Source organism: Haliotis cracherodii, unplaced genomic scaffold (genome assembly GCF_022045235.1).
Source record: "Haliotis cracherodii isolate W230 unplaced genomic scaffold, xgHalCrac1.p SCAF_5, whole genome shotgun sequence".
Lineage (NCBI taxonomy): Eukaryota > Metazoa > Mollusca > Gastropoda > Lepetellida > Haliotidae > Haliotis > Haliotis cracherodii.
In genome coordinates, this window is record NW_027266308.1 from 43799715 (window position 1) to 43819201 (window position 19487).

The 19487-nt window shown below is 39.2% G+C and overlaps 1 protein-coding gene across 2 annotated transcripts in view; it reads right to left on the reverse strand.

The window, feature by feature from the left end:
* Positions 1-18977, reverse strand: part of LOC139443459 (BBSome complex member BBS1-like) — a 72159-nt gene extending 53182 nt beyond the window's left edge. Inside the window, exons 1-12 of one of the 2 annotated variants that reach the window (XM_071224442.1) lie at positions 18803-18865; positions 15689-15805; positions 14768-14931; positions 12218-12307; positions 11405-11529; positions 9654-9700; positions 9134-9242; positions 8260-8391; positions 7545-7651; positions 5530-5653; positions 3327-3555; positions 656-814 (exon numbers count right to left, since the gene is read on the reverse strand). In XM_071224442.1, the coding sequence (XP_071080543.1) occupies positions 656-814; positions 3327-3555; positions 5530-5653; positions 7545-7651; positions 8260-8391; positions 9134-9242; positions 9654-9700; positions 11405-11529; positions 12218-12307; positions 14768-14931; positions 15689-15762 (1360 nt within the window). In that variant the 5' untranslated portion in view covers positions 15763-15805; positions 18803-18865. Of the gene's footprint in view, positions 1-655; positions 815-3326; positions 3556-5529; positions 5654-7544; positions 7652-8259; positions 8392-9133; positions 9243-9653; positions 9701-11404; positions 11530-12217; positions 12308-14767; positions 14932-15688; positions 15806-18802 lie in introns of both variants that reach the window. The other variant, XM_071224443.1, reaches the window with a different exon arrangement.
* Positions 18978-19487: the final 510 nt, after the last annotated feature.

Sequence of the window (19487 nt, forward strand, 5' to 3'; positions counted from 1 at the left end):
AAACATGATTAGTTTCAATATACAGTTTCACTTCACTTGACATCATTTTTTTCAAATACATGTATCCCTCGATTCAATCTCATTAAAATCAAATCTTTGCTCCTCATAACTTGAATTCAGAAGCCTAAACGTTGATCAGCTGATTAGAAGGTTCAACAGGTATTGGAGATATATGATTATAATGAGGTTACCACCCCACCACTAGCTGGGTTGGAGGGGTAGCATAGTGGTAGCTTCCCACATTCACAAGGGCACATTGATGTCCCGGTTGTCAAATGGCTGCAGTGTAGCCTTAGGTCATACCTGTGGTCAGACTCATGATTTTCAGTGCATCCCAGTTAACAACATAGTATAGCAGGACTCCGTTCCACTATCCATGAGCGTAGTGCTACGACTGTCTAAAGTCTATGTGAAGGTATGGGAGATACAACTGTCTTAGCGCTAAGATCGTTGTTTTGTGGAATGGGTCCGTGAACACCAACAGAGCTTAATCATTGGAAACAATTTCAGATATTTACAGAAGGGAGAGAGTAAGTTGGGTTTAATGTTGCATTAACATTTCAGTTCTCCCACATGTAAGAGGAAAATCCAAAGAAGAAAACCAGAGAAAGATCTTGTTCTACAATTTGTCAACGACTACGGTTGAGGTACTTACTGACAGCATTCTCTCTCTCCCTCATGGTCTGGTCCACAAACAGTTTGGTCTTCTTGGGAACGTTCAGCTTCACATTTTGGGCCACAGGCGGCCCTGCTGAAAGATCCTTCTCTTGAAATGATGCAGTCCGCTTCAAAATCTTCACAAACAGTCCACCACCTGTGAGAAAAAAAAAATTGGAATGACTATCAGTAATTTCTGCTGTTGATCAAATCTATGTCCGATATTTTTACAGTATAATATTGTAGTGGCACATGGTCCTGTGCACAACTCACAGCTCATAAATCAGGGGGTGATAAGTGGAGTAGAAGGATGGGTGACTGTGTTCGGGAGCTTGACTTTTGAGAGTTTCTAGGACTTCGGTCCAGCCCACATTGAAGTACATGAAAAGCAGATGTGATGTCACCTCAGGTATGTGACTGTTCGAAATATGCCTCTGCTCATCCAGCAGTGAATGGGTACCCGGTAGGATGAGAGGATGAGATGGTACTGTGACTGTCAACCTTCTAGTGCCGCACAGGCAGCTTTTGTTGTAAACTCCCAGAATGAGAATGAAAACCGGAGTAATAATATGTAGTGCCATGAGCATTTACTATTAGTTGAATATGGTGCATGATAAACTGACTTATTATTATTAATATTATTATTATTATTATAGATGTTTACCACTTAGGAACAACCCTGGATATGGTGCTGCCACACAAAGCATCCAAATCAGGCAACAAAGTCTTTGACTGGCATTTAGGAGTTGGCTGAATGTGACAACACAAAAAACATTTGAAACATAACTGGTTTATTGTTTGACACAACATTCAGTGTTACTTCTTGCTTCTCCTCAGATAAATTACTGAACTAATACATGGTGACATGTCAGCTAATTGCAGAAATCCATAAAAAAGTTCATGGTGTCCAAAAAACTAAGGGAGGTAATTTTGAACAGCAGATTGCAGCTCCTCAGAATACTGTGATGATCATGCCCTCTCATGTTGTACGAAGCAATGAACAGAATGGATGGCATCTCCGGCCCGTGCAGAACAGTCCTGGTACAGTAAGAAACTCTAGTACTTCTTGATACAGAGTGGCATAAGTAGATCATATAGATATACTACTCTTGATAGGGCCCGTGAAGATTCCTCGGTAGAATAGGTCTTCAGCAACCCATGCTTCTCGTAAAAAGTGACTATGCTTGTCGTAAAAGGCGACTAACGGGATCGGGTGGTCAGGCTCGCTGACTTGGTTGATGCATGTCATCGATCCCAATTGCGTGGATCGATGCTAATGATATCAATCACTGGATTGTCTGGTCCAGACTCGATTATTTACAGACCGCTGTCATATAGCTGGAATATTGCTGAGTGCGGCGTTAAACAACAAACCAACCAACTACCAATGATAGGGATGATCACGTATGTCATCCTTTTTAAATACACACTTGACATCGATATTATGAGGATCTTTTTTGTGTATCAAAAGTTGAGATGTACATATCACAGTATGCAATAGGGCTGGGACGACACACCAACAGTGCGATCCGATGTGTGTCACGATACCTTGCTCACGATCACGATACTTGCATGTGCTCTTATCTGTGGTGCATAAGCCATCTTTTACATAGACAGGATGGTCAAATACCTGGCACACTGACAATTTACAGTTGGCAGTGTCAGGTATGGCGCAATGGATGAAAATATTTACTCTTGATTCAGTATGGAGGTATAAGACAATCCATGCACAGAGGCTACATGTGTACTCGTTGAAGATGCCGGTATAAGTAGGGCTGTATCCTCACAATTAGGTGTTGTGATGTAGCTCACATTATAGTCCATATGTTACACACCCCACAAAGTTTTCCAGCGCAATGACGGCAGCCTGTACATATTTACATCTAAACCCGACAAACCAGTGGTTGATATTATGAGCCTCTTCCCATGAAGACATGTAATAAACCAAGTGACCGCGACTAATCACCTGCTACATTTAGTGACCTGTTCAATCCAGCATAGGTTGCTGGGGGCTAGTTCTAACCCAGAATTCCCATGGTGTACCCATTATCAATGGCGCTCATAAAATTCAGTTTACAGCAAAATTCTGCAATGCCCATCCAAGCCTTAGAAAAATCGATTTTCTTACGACTCGTCCAGCAGACTAGTGTAAACCTTGTTACACTGGAGTTTGTAGCTGGTCCTGCTTGAACAAGACAAAAATGTTCACTATGTTTACATTTCCTGTCAGTATATTCCGTTCCAATTTGTATCTAAATCCAAGCATTGAGTTAGTGAGTATGGTTTTACGCCGCTTTTAGCAATATTCCAGCAAAATCATGGCGGGGGACACCAGAAATGGGATTCACACATTGTACATGTCGGGAATCGAACCCGAGTCTTCGGCGTGACGAGCAAACGTTTTAACCACTAGGGTACCCGACCGTCCCTCTAAGCATTGAGAACTGGTACAGAATTATAGCCCCCAAATGCTACTAACACCTGGTAGTCAATAAGGATCACTATCACTGTATTCATACTTGTCTTCAGCACAATTTTGTAGTCTCAGGCTTGCGGACTAGCATGAATTTCAAATGTTGCCATTACATAACGGGATGAGGGGCATAACTTTTGAAAATCAATATCAGGGGCTGCAACAATACGAATGCTTCAACCAATATGCTTCGTACCTCGAGTAGACATGACCAGAGTGCCATCCTCCCTCCCGAAGCGTCCAAAGTGTAGCCCTGTGACAACATCGGAGGCCTTGATGACGTCTACCAGATACTTTTCCTTGTATATATGTACTTCACAGTTGTTGAGGCCGATCAGCACAGCCTTGAATGCTCGGGGTTTGTAGTCAATGGTGTGCATTGTCGTAATGCTTGCTGGCAATTTGATTGTCCACAATTTCTTTCCCTGAAGATAGAAAACATTTCTATGTAGACTGAGATGACGTGAAATTCAGCCCCTATCTGAGAGAGTGGGTAAGGGATGTTGTTAAGGGCACATCAACACTCTTTGAATTCATCACGTCAGGAATTCTTATCTGAAGATTAATTTAAACACTAGAACTGGCACAGTTGTCTCCCTTTACATGTATGCTGACCAGTTTTCATTCTTGTTTGGAAAATTCTCAAGAAGCTGATCTTATGTCATTGGATTTTCCTGATGGATCATGTGGATACTTCTATTTCTCAGCCATTCCAGTAATTCAGTTCTTTCAGGTTGGTCATGTCAAGGACACAACAACATGTACAAGGAGGGCAAAGCTGTAAATCTAACTAGTTTTGACAGGTATTCAAGTAAACAGGGCATTGTTGCATCTTTCATCCAACACATGAACTAGGTTTAACAATGATTTGAACAGCGGCTCAGCTGAATGTGGGAGTTAAGCCTGAAGTAATAGTCTTAAATGTTTACCACTTTGGTGAAACCCATGAGAACAGGTATAGTTTGATGGTTTCATATCAATAGTTGACCTGTTACAATGTTGAGGCACAGCACATCCTGATGCACCAAATGTTCATCAAATCATTTACAGGTGTAATGATATGGTGGGGTCACCCGATACAGTACTTTTATTTAATAAGTTGTTATTTTCTTGTTTTTCTGAATGATTTCTTTTTAAATTTCAGAGGTTAAAGATGGGACATTTGTAGGGCAGAAACATATAGGCTTTTGGGCACTGTGAATAGTGTACCATTTATAGCCAACTAGAAAACACTGCATAAGCCAGGCATTGAACAATTTGTGTCAATATAATCGCATGTTTTTACACCAAAACAACTTGTAATGTAAAGTATGGTGGTACAAGGATCGTAAACCGATGTATTGTATCTTGGGCCTCGTATTGGGACTCGATCATATACTGTATCGCTATATCGTTACACCACTAAAATTGACGAACGGGATCGGATGGTCATCAATCTCAATAGCATGGATTGATGCTCATGATATCAATCTCTGGATTGTCTGGTCCAGACTCGATAATTTACAGACCACCATCATATAGCTGGAATATTGCTGAGTGCGGCGTTAAACAAGACACAAATGAAATGAAACATCACATCTTTATGGTTAAAACAAAAGACTACGACGCTTCGCTACTGATGCTTAAGGTTGTCACATGTCAACTATGTATCGATGCATCGGGAAACTTACATCTGAATAAATGAAACGTGACATGCCATTCCATGTATCAATTCATGTGATAAGGATTTACTAATTCTCAATAAGTATTTTTTACAAAGATTTGCAATTACCCTGTCTCACAACTACCGGTAATCAGGCTAGTTTAGCCTAGTATAACAGCATCTACTGCGAAACCAAATGCTACATCTGATTACATAATACCACAAGAACGAGTCGACATGAACCAGCTATTCAAGTAAAACATAAACTGGTTGACAGCAACACATGGAATCATGGAATAGTTTACAAAACCAGGTCAGAGTATCCTGATACATATCGTGTTGTGACTCAAGTTGCAAGCTACATGTATCACTACTGAATCCAACCCGTGAAGATGCGGGTTAGAATTGGTGTTCAGCGAGCCATGCATGTCGTAAAAGGCGACTAATGGGATCTCGTGTTTAGACTTGCTGACTTGGTTGACACATGTCATTGTCTCCCCATTGCGTAGATCAATGCTTATAATGTCCATCACTGGATTGTGTGCTTCAGATTGGATTATTTACAGGCCGCAGTCATAAAGCTGGAATATTGTTAATGCATGTCATTGTATCCCCATCGTGTAGATCAATGCTGATAATGTCAATCACTGGATTGTGTGCTTCAGATTGGATTATTTACAGGCCGCAGTCATAAAGCTGGAATATTGTTGAGTGTGGCGATAAACAACAACAATCAAGCACTGCCGATTCCCCTCACCTTGGACGTGAAGCAGTGCATTGTTTCATCCATACAGCCCACGTAGATGTTCTTGTTGATTCTCTCCAGGCCAACGGGCTGTGAGTTGAGTTCTATAGTGTACTTGGCTCCCTCCGTTGATCCCCTGCATTAAATGTTAAAAACTAGTTTGTAAAGATATAATGATGTCTAGCGAGTGTGAGACTCCATTCAAGATGGCGGTACCAAGCGAGTAATTAGGAGATAAACATACTGTGTTTTCAATGTAGAGGTAAGTTACCTGTAGATTTAACCCCGCTAAATTGAATTTGGAACCGAACGCACAGCGTGAGGTTTCAAATGTTAAATTTAGCGCGGTTAAATCTACAGGTAACCTAGCTCTACATTGAAAACACAGTATGTTTATCTCCATTCTACCATTACTAAATAAAACGCGAACTCTTTGGTGTTAGCAAATATACTGAGTGAAGCGGCATGGGTTGAGTTCAGTGTTTTGAGTTGGTTATCGATCTGAATTACGGAATCACCAAACAAAATATGGTGCTGTATATACTCAAGCAGTTTGTTTACACCGTTATACTTCACTTGAACATATGACAGGCATTGAAAGCATATAAGCAAGGCAACTTGGTAAGCTAACATGAGGTGGGCATCCCTAAAGATAAAAAAGCAAGCTTTGCAAGGCTTTCGCTCAACATCGCGCATCACCATTATGACGTCATATCGCTCAGTGTGACGCAAAAAATATGACGTCACAGTCTTATATAGAAAAGTGCCAAAATTCCAAGCTCTCTGTTGTCTCCAAAACGTAAATACATTCCCTTTGTTGATTTCTGTCGTGTTTTTTCTGCACGAAATGTATCGCCACACATCCTTTGAATATTGTAGTAACCGCATCTGTGCATTTCGTAACCTGTAATTGTAGATATAATTATTTAAATATGCCTACCGACAATGACCGAAAATAGTACTATTCTGTGAATATTAGCTTCCGCGGTGATGCGGCCGTCAAACCAGCTGTTTCAATCAGAGGGGGTTTATTGTGATTTAATAGCCTCTGATTGACCAATCAGAATCGAGTAAATTCCAAATTCATGGTAGAATTGTGCTCGACGCCATAAGGGTAACTTGTTACTGGTATGTAATGTTCTGTGTGATGGTATATGTGATGTAAGGGAGATAGGTTGCTGGGGAATGAGCGTTAGACTGAAGTCTTGGTCAGAGAGCTGCTATGTGTGCACATACATATATGTTCTCGAGTACAACTGAATAAACAACATTGACCCAAGACATCGTTGTGCCATCACTGGAGCATTATTCCGATCTTACACCTGGACAATCACGTCCTTATCAATATACATTTGCAACCCATGTGAAAATAGACTCAGACTCGAGTGAGTGAGTTTAACGCCGCTTTGAACAGTATTTCAGATACTTCACAGCGTGTCAACTTGATGTGGGAGGAAGGCCCGAAGTGATGCCGGTCTTAGGCGTTCATCACTCTGGTGAAACCTTCGAGCATGGGTTTGGAGCAGACAAACCAAGAAACATAATACGGGTGAATCTGGGATTCGAACCCCTGACTTCAGGTTTCTTGTATTAGAGTACAGAGTCAGAATCAGAGTTCCTGGTGCTTGGCAGACACACTTAGAAATCATATTCTTATTAAAGTATATTCTTGTAACAATATTTGTTACTATTAAATGAAGCCATTGTTTAATGTAAGCTTGACAAACACATTGACAATGATAAATATAAACATGCTAATGAGCAAGAAATATATGTGGATTCAGGAATAAAAAAGCGTATTATCAACCTTAAAGATAAGAGAAGGGTAAACAGCTACTCTAATCAAGCTCATGGTGAAATGACAATCTGAGTTTGTTATGTTTTTAGATGGATCAAAAGTAGTCTTCTAGTTTGCACGCTTCAGTTCTCTTTATGAGAGTCAAGTGGCAAACTTGAAAATGAAGACATTTCTATCCCAGGTGTGATATGATATTATGTAGCAGATTTGTCACTGACTTATGACCAACCTCTTCAGGGTGTAGACGCATCCATTCCTACATGCAACCACTATCCTGTACTCCACATCGTACAGGCCGTTCACACTGAGGAACACCGGGACACTGGGCAGCTCCATCTGAAACAGGTCAACGTCAGTGACAGGCGTTCTTTACAAGTTACAACGTAATCAGCATAACCCTGACATGCCAACATTTAACTTTGTGGCACTATAGATGATGAATCAGTGGAAACAGGAATGACATGGACGTTAACTTCTTTATATTTTTAAAGAAACACTCTTTCAATGCAGTAAAGGCACAATTAACTTCATCAAGCAAATTGACTCGCACGAAACCAAAAGTCCTACCTGAAGGAATGAAATCTTCAAGAAAGGGATATAACTCAACAGTCACATGGTTTGCAGACCACTAGAAAATAACTTTACATCACCTCAGAATGTTTGTTCATATTTACAGCAGTGAGAACTGTGAAGACTTCAGGGTCTAGGACATAGATGTAACATTAATGTGGGTGTTTACTTACTGCTGTGAGAACTGTGAAGACTTCAGGGTCTAGGACATAGATATATCAATGTGAGTGTGTACTTACTGTTGTGAGAACTGTGAAGACTTCAGGGTCTAGGACATAGATATATCAATGTGGGTGTGTACTTACTGTTGTGAGAACTGTGAAGGCTTCAGGGTCTAGGACATAGATATAACATCAATGTGGGTGTGTACTTACTGTTGTGAGAACTGTGAAGGCTTCAGGGTCTAGGACATAGATAGACTTGTTCTCTGTCCCCAGGACCAGACAGCTGATGGCATCTTCATCAGCCATGGATTTCTTCAAGGTGGCAAGGCTTGTTATCACAGTCTACAAACACAATATCAGCTTACTCTGTCAGTTCCTACCTTATATTTGCCACACTTTATGCTGTTCCTCTTAGCGATCTTTACTATCTTAGCTACGTCTGTTGTAACTCCCATACTTAACCACAGACTTACAATTGTCAGGCTGCTAAGATCAGCTTGGAACAGGACCCAGATTAATTAATTTGTTGATAGGCATTACTCAGAAGTTGACGGATGACTAGTAGACACAATTTATTGATAACAACTTCTTTTTTTACTGTGAAGGCGATGTTGTGGTATAGATCCTTATACCCTTGTCCTTGATTGATGATGCTTGCTTTATAAGGATATTTACTGCAATGCTGCCTTTATAGTGATAAAGAAGTTGTTACCCATAAATTGTGTCTACTTTGAGGACTCGGATTGGTGGGATAATTTTACGACAAATACAATTCAAACACTTGTTTTTATGACTAGTAAGATTTCTTTTCAAATATTTATCCAGTCAACTGTCAGCATGGTTAGCAAAGTCAACTGATTTTTTCACTCAACTGAACACTCTATTGGACATTCTTAGGACAGATTCTTAAAATACACAACACGTCAAACTGAATGTGTTTATGTGTCAAAATGTTTTTAACAAAAAGATCACCCAAAATTGTTTCTTAAGAAACTGACATGCAAGGGAGTGCAATTCCCCGAACTTGTGGTAGGAAGAAAACAGCCTCTCGAGTGGTAACAGAAAGTTTAAATCCAGTCCTCACCTGTCGTTTCAGAGGAAAGTGTTTGTGCAGGTTGGCGAAGGCCTCCAGGTCATTGGCCTCCAACTGAAGGAACCGTAAAGATCGCACCGTCAACGTGTTGCCTTCAGCTCTGAAATAAATACATAGGAAGTACAATTACACAGGCTGTAATAGAAAATTATGGTAAATAACATCCATGTAATCCATTAAATCAATTTTTACTTGAGGTCAACAGAACTCATTCAAGACTTGTATCAAATCTTTTTTCAAATGTGAGGTGGGGGACATTTTATGTCTTTACTTAAAAAAAACCACCAAAAAACTATTCAAGGTACTAACTGTCATCGGATGTGATTCACAGCATAACTGTTTCGTGGGACTATGTATGTGGTGTATTTCATGAAGTAAAGTAGGGAATATCATAGCATTCTTCAACTATACACTGTGACAATATGATGATGTGAGGAGGGTTATTTGATAGTGAGGTGGGTGAGGAGGAAAACGTAATAATTAATTAAGCCAATCAACAACCACTGCCTACCTCAATCCCTCCAGTGCTTCTCTCAGTATAAATACATTCACACGGTCCTGGAAGTAAACAATGGTCACACTAAATATAATCTCAATGGATTCCTTCTTCTTTCCTTCTGCTAGCAGCAATGTAATGAGAAACCCTACTCGAAAGTAACAAACTGTTGTTTGTTTGTTGTTTAACATCGCACTCAGCAATATTCCAGCAAATTCCTCATTCTGCCTTGCTTGACAACGGTATAAGGACATATACCGAAACGGTGCCTTTACAGTATTAAAGAAGTTGTTATCCATGTCTTGCTTGACAACGGTATAAGGACATATACCGAAACGGTGCCTTTACACTATTAAAGAAGTTGTTATCCACAAATTGTGTCTACTTTGTCATCCTTCAACTTCTTAGTAATGCCTATCAAAAAATTAATCCAGGGATTGATATCATGAGCATCGATCTACACAATTTAGACAGATGACATGCATCAACCAAATCAGCAAGCCTGACCATCCAATCCCTTTAGTCGCCTCTAAAGACAAGCATATATGAACGATAACACTGATCAAATAGCCACATTGTATACTGTATACTCTATAACATCATGTAGCATGCATGAACAGCCTTGAAAAGAACATGTTGTTATGAACCTGAAATATTGTTAGTGACAATTAACCTCATCCATATAAGTCAGACCCTTATCTATTTGAATAAAAAGTGCTGAATAAAAGTGTAACTGTTAGCATTGCTTCCGTATTGGAACTGAATGCATTTATTATGTGAACAAAAAGAAACACTATCTGTTTTGACAGCAGTTGTTGTGGAATACATGCACAACCACTGTGGGGAATCTCGGTCAAGTGCAGCGGAATACCTTCATCTGTATTCCAGAAATGAAAACAAAATATGACCAGCAAGCGCCATCTCTCGCCATTACACTTTATATTCAAAATAACGAGTTATTCGATCAGGGTTCCTCTTAGGGTTTCAAAGTCAAAGATAAAGTAAACCTCATGTTAATTTGTCTTTTAGCTGACATCGTGACTCGTCTGCACAGAAATATCAACATCAAACTTAATCAAATTTTGCGAGAATGTATCATGTTATTATTTTATGCAAACTGATTGGTTAATAGTTAGCTAGCATCCCAGATCGGCAATTTAATTTGAATACAACAGTATTAGTCAACCAATGAGATTAATACACATCTAGGTCAGAAAGGTCAACAACAACAAGGCACTTTCATTCATAAATCGTAGTAAAAACGTAAAAGCACTTCCAAATATGGCATACATTTCTTAGAAATTGAATGCCGCAAAGATTTTTAGGAAATTTATGAAGCGAAGTAGTCAGACTGTTAACAGTTTACCACACACAGAAAAAACACTATGCACACGTTAAACACACTTGATATTTCTTTGGCATACTTTACCAACCCTTTTTAGTTGAGTTTGGTGTTATAATATGGACTATTATTTGCTGAGCTTACTAGACTTTTATAGACATGGGCTTTGGACTAGTGGCTAAAGTTGCAGACAGAGCATAATGTATATAATGACTTATAACAATCACAGTGTACCAAAGTGTTATCAAATGTAAATCTGATGAGTACGAACTGCATACAGAACCTGTTGAGGTTAAGGTTGGGAAATAATAATATGAAATGAAGAAGAAAATTATTAAATGTAATGCTAATCATAATCATCAGCAGGGGATGAGATCCCTGATGCCAGCACTGCTAGAGGAGTAATGCTGCTTGCTGTACGTACATCCTTAGCCTGATTCCACAGCTCCTGCTCCAGAGGGAAGATTTCCAGAGGGGGGAGGGTGAACTTGAAGTATGGTCGCAGGTTCTTGTAGATGTAGATGTAGGGACCTGAGGCCACAGCAATAGCTGAACACACAGACAAATGTCAGGTCAGTATTTCTCGCTCAATAAAAGATCAGTCCTGGATCCAATCTTATTGAAATCAGATTTCGATACCACTCTATGTTAAGATCTGAACCTCGATGGACCATGACCATTTGTAAGATTATACATGCAAAGTTGTCAAATTGCTTCTTTTATTTTGCAGAATCATCTCCCATGATGTTGTTGCTGAACATGAGACACAGGACATGCTACCGGGCTAGAGACAGGTCAACTGATCCATTTGGTCACCTCTTATAACCAGCACAGGTGTCAGTGGACTTACTCTAACCTGGAATCCCCATGTTGATACAAGGAAGAACAGTGAACTCTGACAAAACGCATTACAGGACAGACATAAGCAGCACACGACTTGATTCCCATTCTCCATCAGTAAGAAGCTGGTAATCAGGGGATGTAGGCTTTGTGTATTTATCACGATGTCCCCATGATATCGTGAACTTATGTATCTAGATCACTTAACAAAAAGTTTGACAGTAGCCATTTGTCTGTTAGTGTGTCCTTTGTCATGTGTAAATTGTTTGTATAAATTCGGTCTTCTGACTATATGGCTGAAATAATGCCGATGTGACGTTAAATTTTAACTCACTCTCTCAATTTGACATGTGATGACTGAATGGAGCGGAAAATCCCTGATCAGTTCCCATCTTACCTGGCGTCCTTGGTTCCAGAGTGTCCATGTAGAATGTGACCACCCCAGTCGGCAGGTCGATGATGGTGTGTTCACTCAGGATGTTAGTGTCTAAATAAAAAAAGGTATACAATTTTAAGTGAGTGAGTGAGTATGGTTTTACGCTGCTTTTAGCAATATACCAGCAATATCACGTCGGGGGATACCAGAAATGGGCTTCACACATTGTACCCATGTCGGGATTCGAACCGGGGCTTTGGCGTGACGAGCGAACACTTTAACCACTAGGCTACCCGACCGCCCAGTAAAATCAGACTAGAAAGTTCACTGACAGAACCTTCTATAGAGGTGTCCATAGATCGGGACCCAGAGAGTACTGTATCAGAAGATCTGAACTCAGTGAGATTGCATATACCTTGAATTTGCAAAGGTTTTAATAATATTAATGCAGTATTTGATTGAAAACACAATGTTTGCCCTTTCCTAAACATCCTTTACCCTCAAATCAACAGTGACAAAATATCCATTTTATAAATTTTGCCTCGTGCCTAGCCAGGTTGACCGAGAAAATCAAAACAAGAAAATACTTGCCTTATTGTGATATATTAATAATGTGAACAACACGGAGAATAAAACTTGAAGTAATATCAATACAAACTTTTCACCATGTTAATTTTGTATGCAGGGTAGAGGGCGGTCGCTCCTCACACCAAGAACCCAGGTTCGATTCCCAACATGGGTACAATGTGTAAAGCCCATTTCTGGTGTCCCCCGCCGTGATATTGCTTGAATATAGCTTAATGCGGCGTAAAACCATACTCACTCACTCACTGTATACAGAGTAGCCACTAGCACTGACTCTCAGTAACAGCTGGGTGTCGCTGATCACTTCTTATGTGAACCACATATCATCGTACACAGTTCACCTCAACCAATATGCAACATATCATGTGTCGGCAATACCAAAACCTACATATTATCAATGAAAACAAATCAATTATCGATTAAATCAGTGGCAGAAATTCAGTGAGATCCTTGGGTCATGGAATGCAATGGCTAAAGCTAAACATGTCACAGCTTCCTATGATAAATGTCTATATTTAAACCTTGTTAACATGAGGACCGATATTCACAAGGATCCCCTTACGTTCATCCATAGTGTCTTACATATGATAAATAATGAATATTTGCTAACATTAGGCTTTCTAAACCCTTTGTTGGACTTCTCATCATGGCAATTTATGGGAAGGTCTTCATGACATGGGATCACGTCCACATGTACTTTGCTGACAAACGTCAGGTACACAAACCTTGCATTGGCCACGTATCATGGTATATTTTATTTTTCATCCCTTCTGAAGATTGCAATACTACAACTTGAATCCGTGCACCAAGAACAATACTAAATACATTAAAGACAAATACTGGTCGGTATGTACCGATATATGTGGATCAAATGTTATCAATCAGTTATTGTGAGTGAGTGAGTGAGTGAGTGAGTGAGTGAGTGAGTTGGGTTTAACGTCGCTTTTAACAGTATTCCAGTTATATCGCGGCGTGTCAGCTTAATGTGGGAGGAAAGCCAGAAGTGATGCAGGTCTCAGATGTTTACCACTTTGGTGAAACCCACGAGCACAGGTATGGTGCTGACAAACCTAGAAACATAATCGGGGCGAATCGGGATTCGAACCCACAATCGTAGGTTTCTGCCTGCACAGCGAATCGCGGTGCTTTAGACGACTGGGCCACCCATGCCCTCCATTCAGTTATTGAATCCAGTTGTAACTGTAAACTATGTTATACTTAAAACACTCCTCCTCGGTTTTGGTTGAAAATGTAAAACATCAAGCTCTGGAAGAGCTATCACAAGCAGGGAAATGCCCCAGGTGCCAAGGGACGAAGGCCCAAGTGCTTTCCTCGAACTCAAGGTTTTACATTTTCAACCAAAAATGAGGGAGAGGGTTTTAACTATCTTACGAACCGTCAAAATGCAAGAAATACCAGAAAGAATAAAAAACATTGGGATGCTTTATAGTGAAACAATACAGAAGTTACGGTATAAAACAAATTCAATGACAGCAGGTTTGAGAAAGATTATGTGCAGCATGTAGACAACTGAAGACAGTGGCATGTAAGATTGACCACCCTTTCATCACCTGCCTCAGTGGCTCAGTGGGAAAACAGTGAGTTACAATGCTTAACATTATATGTGATGTTCCAGATCCAATACACATGTAAAAAAACAGGAATTTTAACCAGTCAAACATTAGATCCATATCAAAAGTATGTTTATAAATCTTTGGTGATATAACACTCTCCAGTTAAGTTAGAAAGTCAAGGGCATGCTTTCAGAAATCCCTGGGCATGGATACTAGCAACTGAGTCTCTGGTTATTCCACTGTTTGAAGAAACCTTAAGAGCAATAGGTGTCGTCACTATAGGTTTATAATAAAGGGAAAGAAACAATTATGCATCAAACATAGCCAACATGTTCCAAGGTAAGAATTTACGTGTGAAATAACAACATGATCTGTTTTCATCATGATGAATGATCACTAAGCAATAACTTACTTTTATACACCTTCAGCTTCATGTCATAACTGCCAGTCCCCAGATCAGCAACAATCAGCTTCCAGTCTCCATCTGCCTGGATGTCCGAGAGCGTCATACACTGTGTGAATGTGTACAGAGTTGACATGGGGTCGTGGTATGCGTCCAGCCATTTTGTGCTATCTCTGTCAAATGAGAAATTTCATTCACTTCATACTTAAGACTTGCTTTATTATACAGTAAAACAGGTTTAAGTTGCACTTTCATTTAACATTGGGGAAGGAAAAGTCAAGAGAAACTAAATTAACATTGTTATTTTCTGCTTCACTAAACCTTTGTCAAGTCCTCCTACAAAGATTAAAACATTATCTTTGATTATCAATAGCATAATATCTCAATTCAATTCTGACCAACTGTCTACCATAAATACAACAAGTCACTATCTCCATCGCTCTATCAGTAACTTCCAACTGATATATTTAGCAATGTGTCCATCGAACCAAAGCTATGGTAACAACTGGAGCCAGGGCCCACTTGCACAAAGCGATCTTAGCGCTAAGATGATCGTAACTCCCATACTTTAACATAGGCTTACGATAAGCTAAGATCGCTTTGTGCAAGTGGGCCCAGGTCATTTATCCTAACAGAATGGCAATACAAAACACTGGATATTTAAGGATGGCAAGCCACATCAATGGTATGATCTGTGGTAAAAGTTAAGAGGGCTGACATGCCATTTCAAACACCATTCCCATTCTGTTGGACTCATTTATGAAAGAATTTCAATACTTTCAACAAAAATGTGCTTTTTATTTTACAAGCTACACATAAGCCCAAATTTAAAGAAACTCGTAAGCTAGAGATAGATTACTTCCATAAAGTAAGCACATGTGTATAAACATTTCTATAATCCATAATATGATTATTTATGATCTGTTCTACCCATTGCTTTCTGTTCCACTGCGGTTCAGCAGTCTCCAGAGCAAGCCAGCTTCATGAGTAGGGGCACCCGCCATTATTACCACCCTTGAACGCTGACTACACTATGTCAGCACAGAGCTGTCAATTTCAAATAACGGCAAAAAAATAAATCAAAGACAGGAGAAAAATAAGGAAACCGTACGTCAATAATAATGGAGAAAAAAAGAGCAAAACATCTGATTATATACCCTTATGCAATGTTATTTTTGTTGACATGCCATAATTTTGAATCAAACCAAATATAGGACATTTCCCAGGATTTCAAACATATTTTATTGAAATATCTAACAATTCACTTATTGCTCAAAACACATATTACTAGTATGCTGTTAATCTATCAATCATTGATAGTCCAACGTTTGTTTGTTGTTGTTTAACACCACACTCAGCAATATTCCAGCTATATGACAGCGGTCTGTAAATAATCGAGTCTGGACCAGGCAATCCAGTGACTGACATCATGAGCATCGATCCATACCATTGGGATATGATGACATGCATCAACCAAGCCAGCGAGCCCGACCAGCCGATCCCGTTAGTCGCCTCTTAGACAAGCATAGTCGCCTTTTACGGCAAGCATGGGTTGCTGAAGACCTTTTCTTCCCTGGATCTTCATGGGTCCTGAAGTCCAATGATGGTAGTAAACTAAATGTGTTGTCCATTCCTAACACTGCCAAGGAATTTTCAAGTATTTCTTTAATTCATGTCGTTATCAACATGATTCATGCACATTTGTTTTTCAACAAAAAGTCATTAACTTATGAACTTGATTCAGGATTGACTAGCTTAAGGAAAATATGGTTTTGAGCAAGTGACTTTGTTGGAATGTCCATGTTTGAACAATCTCATCAAAATCAGATCTTAGTTTTCTCTACTGCTAAACAATACAGGTCACGTCAGAAAGACCTTTCGCGAATTTTGACCGACCAGTGAAATGACTGACAAGAAATCGACATTAGCCAATCAGAAAGCAGCTTTCTCAAGCTTTACGACACTAGTTTCAAACTGGCGACTACCGCTTCGAAACATATTTTGACGTATTTTCGATTAAAAAATTAAAACTGACAAGAAGAACATACTGATTCTGGAATGGCTTATAGATGGCCTAGATTGTATGGATATAATCATAATATCCTTAACTGTCGTTCAGAATACCCTGTGTTAAATATTTCATGGTTGCATGATTAGAAAACACATTACGACTGTTACTTTAATGATCTGGTAAGTGACGCTCTGATTGGTTGGATGAAAGGTCGTTCTGACATGACCCGTAATGGGATGTCCTCAGATCTTTGTTTAGCGATAGCGAGAACTAAGATCTGATTTTAATGAGATTGATGTTTGAAAGACTCACGGCTGCAACATTCCAGCAACAGTATGATAATGCATCAAGTGTTACACCACTGATCATGCTGATAGTATGAATCTGATGGAATGTGTCAGATACCGCTGTCCATTGACTTACGGAGTGATGAAACATGCAACAACAGTGAGTGAGTGAGTTGGGTTTAACTCTGCTTAAACAGTATTCCACTTATATCATGGCTAATGCCCGGAGTGATGCAGGTCTCAGACGTTTACCACTTTGGAGATACCCATGAGCACGGATATGGTGCTGACAATGAGAAACATAATCGGGGCGAACTGGGAATCAAAACACAAATTCAAAGGTTGTTAGGTGTTACCAAGGGACGCAACTCTGCACAGCAATTAAGGCACCTTAGACTGGGCCACCCGTGCCCCAAGCATGCAATAACAGACTTACATTTATTATCATCATCACATGATCTTATCATCTTTGATTTGACACAAACACAACACCAGAATATCAGACATGTCAGATTGATTGGCATTCCAGAACAATGACACCATAAAGATTTGTTTCAAAATTTGTAATGAAACTGATGAATGTGACAAATGTCCTATCAAAATTTATCAAATTTATAAGATGTTTAGGTGATTAGGATGTTCTTGATTATCCCAAGGCCATTTGTCTTGAGCAAATGTCTTGCAACACTACCATTACCACAGCAGGAACTGAACTTTCAAACTTAAAAAATGTTCTCCATGAACATGATGATCTATGATTATGACTAAAATCGAAGGAGAAAAAACTTGATCATGTTTAAATTTGGAAGATGTTTGAAGAAATGGTAATAAAACCTAACTATGAGTTGAATAATGTCATATGGAGGTGTATGTGTTATAAATGAGAAATGACAACACAAATAAATGCATTACATAAGGATTTGTGAATCACACAAAAGTTATATTTGTATTCATGATGTTCACATGAATATTTTAATCAAATTTCAATTTTACACTATTGCAGGTGTTAAGATTCATGTGAATTTAAACATTATAAGGATTGGGTTTCATACATAATAATAGCCATGGCCAATTTGCAGCCTTGTGTTATAGGTCTTTTGCTGTTTTGATAGTTTTGAGTCCATGTCTGTCTTTCCTGTGAATGATTCCTTTACTTGCAATGAATGATTCAACCCCATCAGCTAAATAGCAGCTAGATTACCAGCATCACAGAATTGTTGCCAAAATCTAATTAAAATAGAGATTGTGTAGATGCGAAGTACCACAATGCCAATTCACTTATTTTGCCAATGTACCCTTATGCCCTGGATACAGTCCTTTCCAAATACTTTTGAGTCTACAAGCCTGAGCATAATGTTTTGAATCATTTTAAGAAGACTTTAGCATTGTGGTACTGATGTATTACAAAGCTGGGCTTACTGGACTGAACAGAATTTTCTACTTGCACACCACGCACTTCTTACTAAACTGTCACAATCATATTCATCCTAACCACGATTCCATCTTTACTATCAGTATCATATCTTCATGCTACGTTCCGAGAGATGTTGTGAAGATAAGATACGTTTTCGTTTTGGTGCATTTACCATGTTTACTACTATATACTTTATGTGCTTCTATAACTTCAGTACTACTGTATAATCAACACAGTCTGAATCAGTTTGAATCAGGTTGTTAACAACCGAGTTTGACAATCAGAATGATTGTAAATATTTAATATTTGGCCAGAACTTGTAAATGTCCTACCCTGATGCTTCGCTAGATGACCCTCTCACGCCGACAGCAGTGTTTGACATGACGGTTACCGTCTAGACATAGAAACAAGACTATAAACAAAAGCAACCAACACTTGATGGTGTAACAATAATCACTGTAACATGCAAAGAAAATAAACTATCAACGCTCGCAAGTGGTTGTCGAGGAAAACATCCGGCATGTCTTAGGTTCGCGCTAAATGACATTCCTGGAATTTGATTCGTTAAAATGTAACTAAAATTGTTTAATTTCCAAAAATATATATATACTGTTATACTTTTTGCATACGATGGATACCTGGGATCCAATAATAATAAGTTTCGTATTTATCGTGTATTTCGTTTTTGGTTGTTCGCAGCAAAATGTTCTACTTCCGATATTTTGGCGGAAAAATTTGATTTGCAAGGCTGGTAATTTCGTGATATTTCATAACGGTAAAATATTATGACTAATTATGTATACACACCTCCTTTTTTCGATGTGTCTTCGCCAACGGGACCCCAACAATGATCACTGTTTTATCATAGAGACAAAGTTGCTAACATGTGGCATCAGTGTGTTTGTTGATGTTTTATTCAGTTTGAGGCCCCAGACGCAGGTCAGTAATATCTGGGACGGGGATGGTATCATCACGGCATTTTTATATTTACCGATTCTACTGACCAGCGTCAGGGGT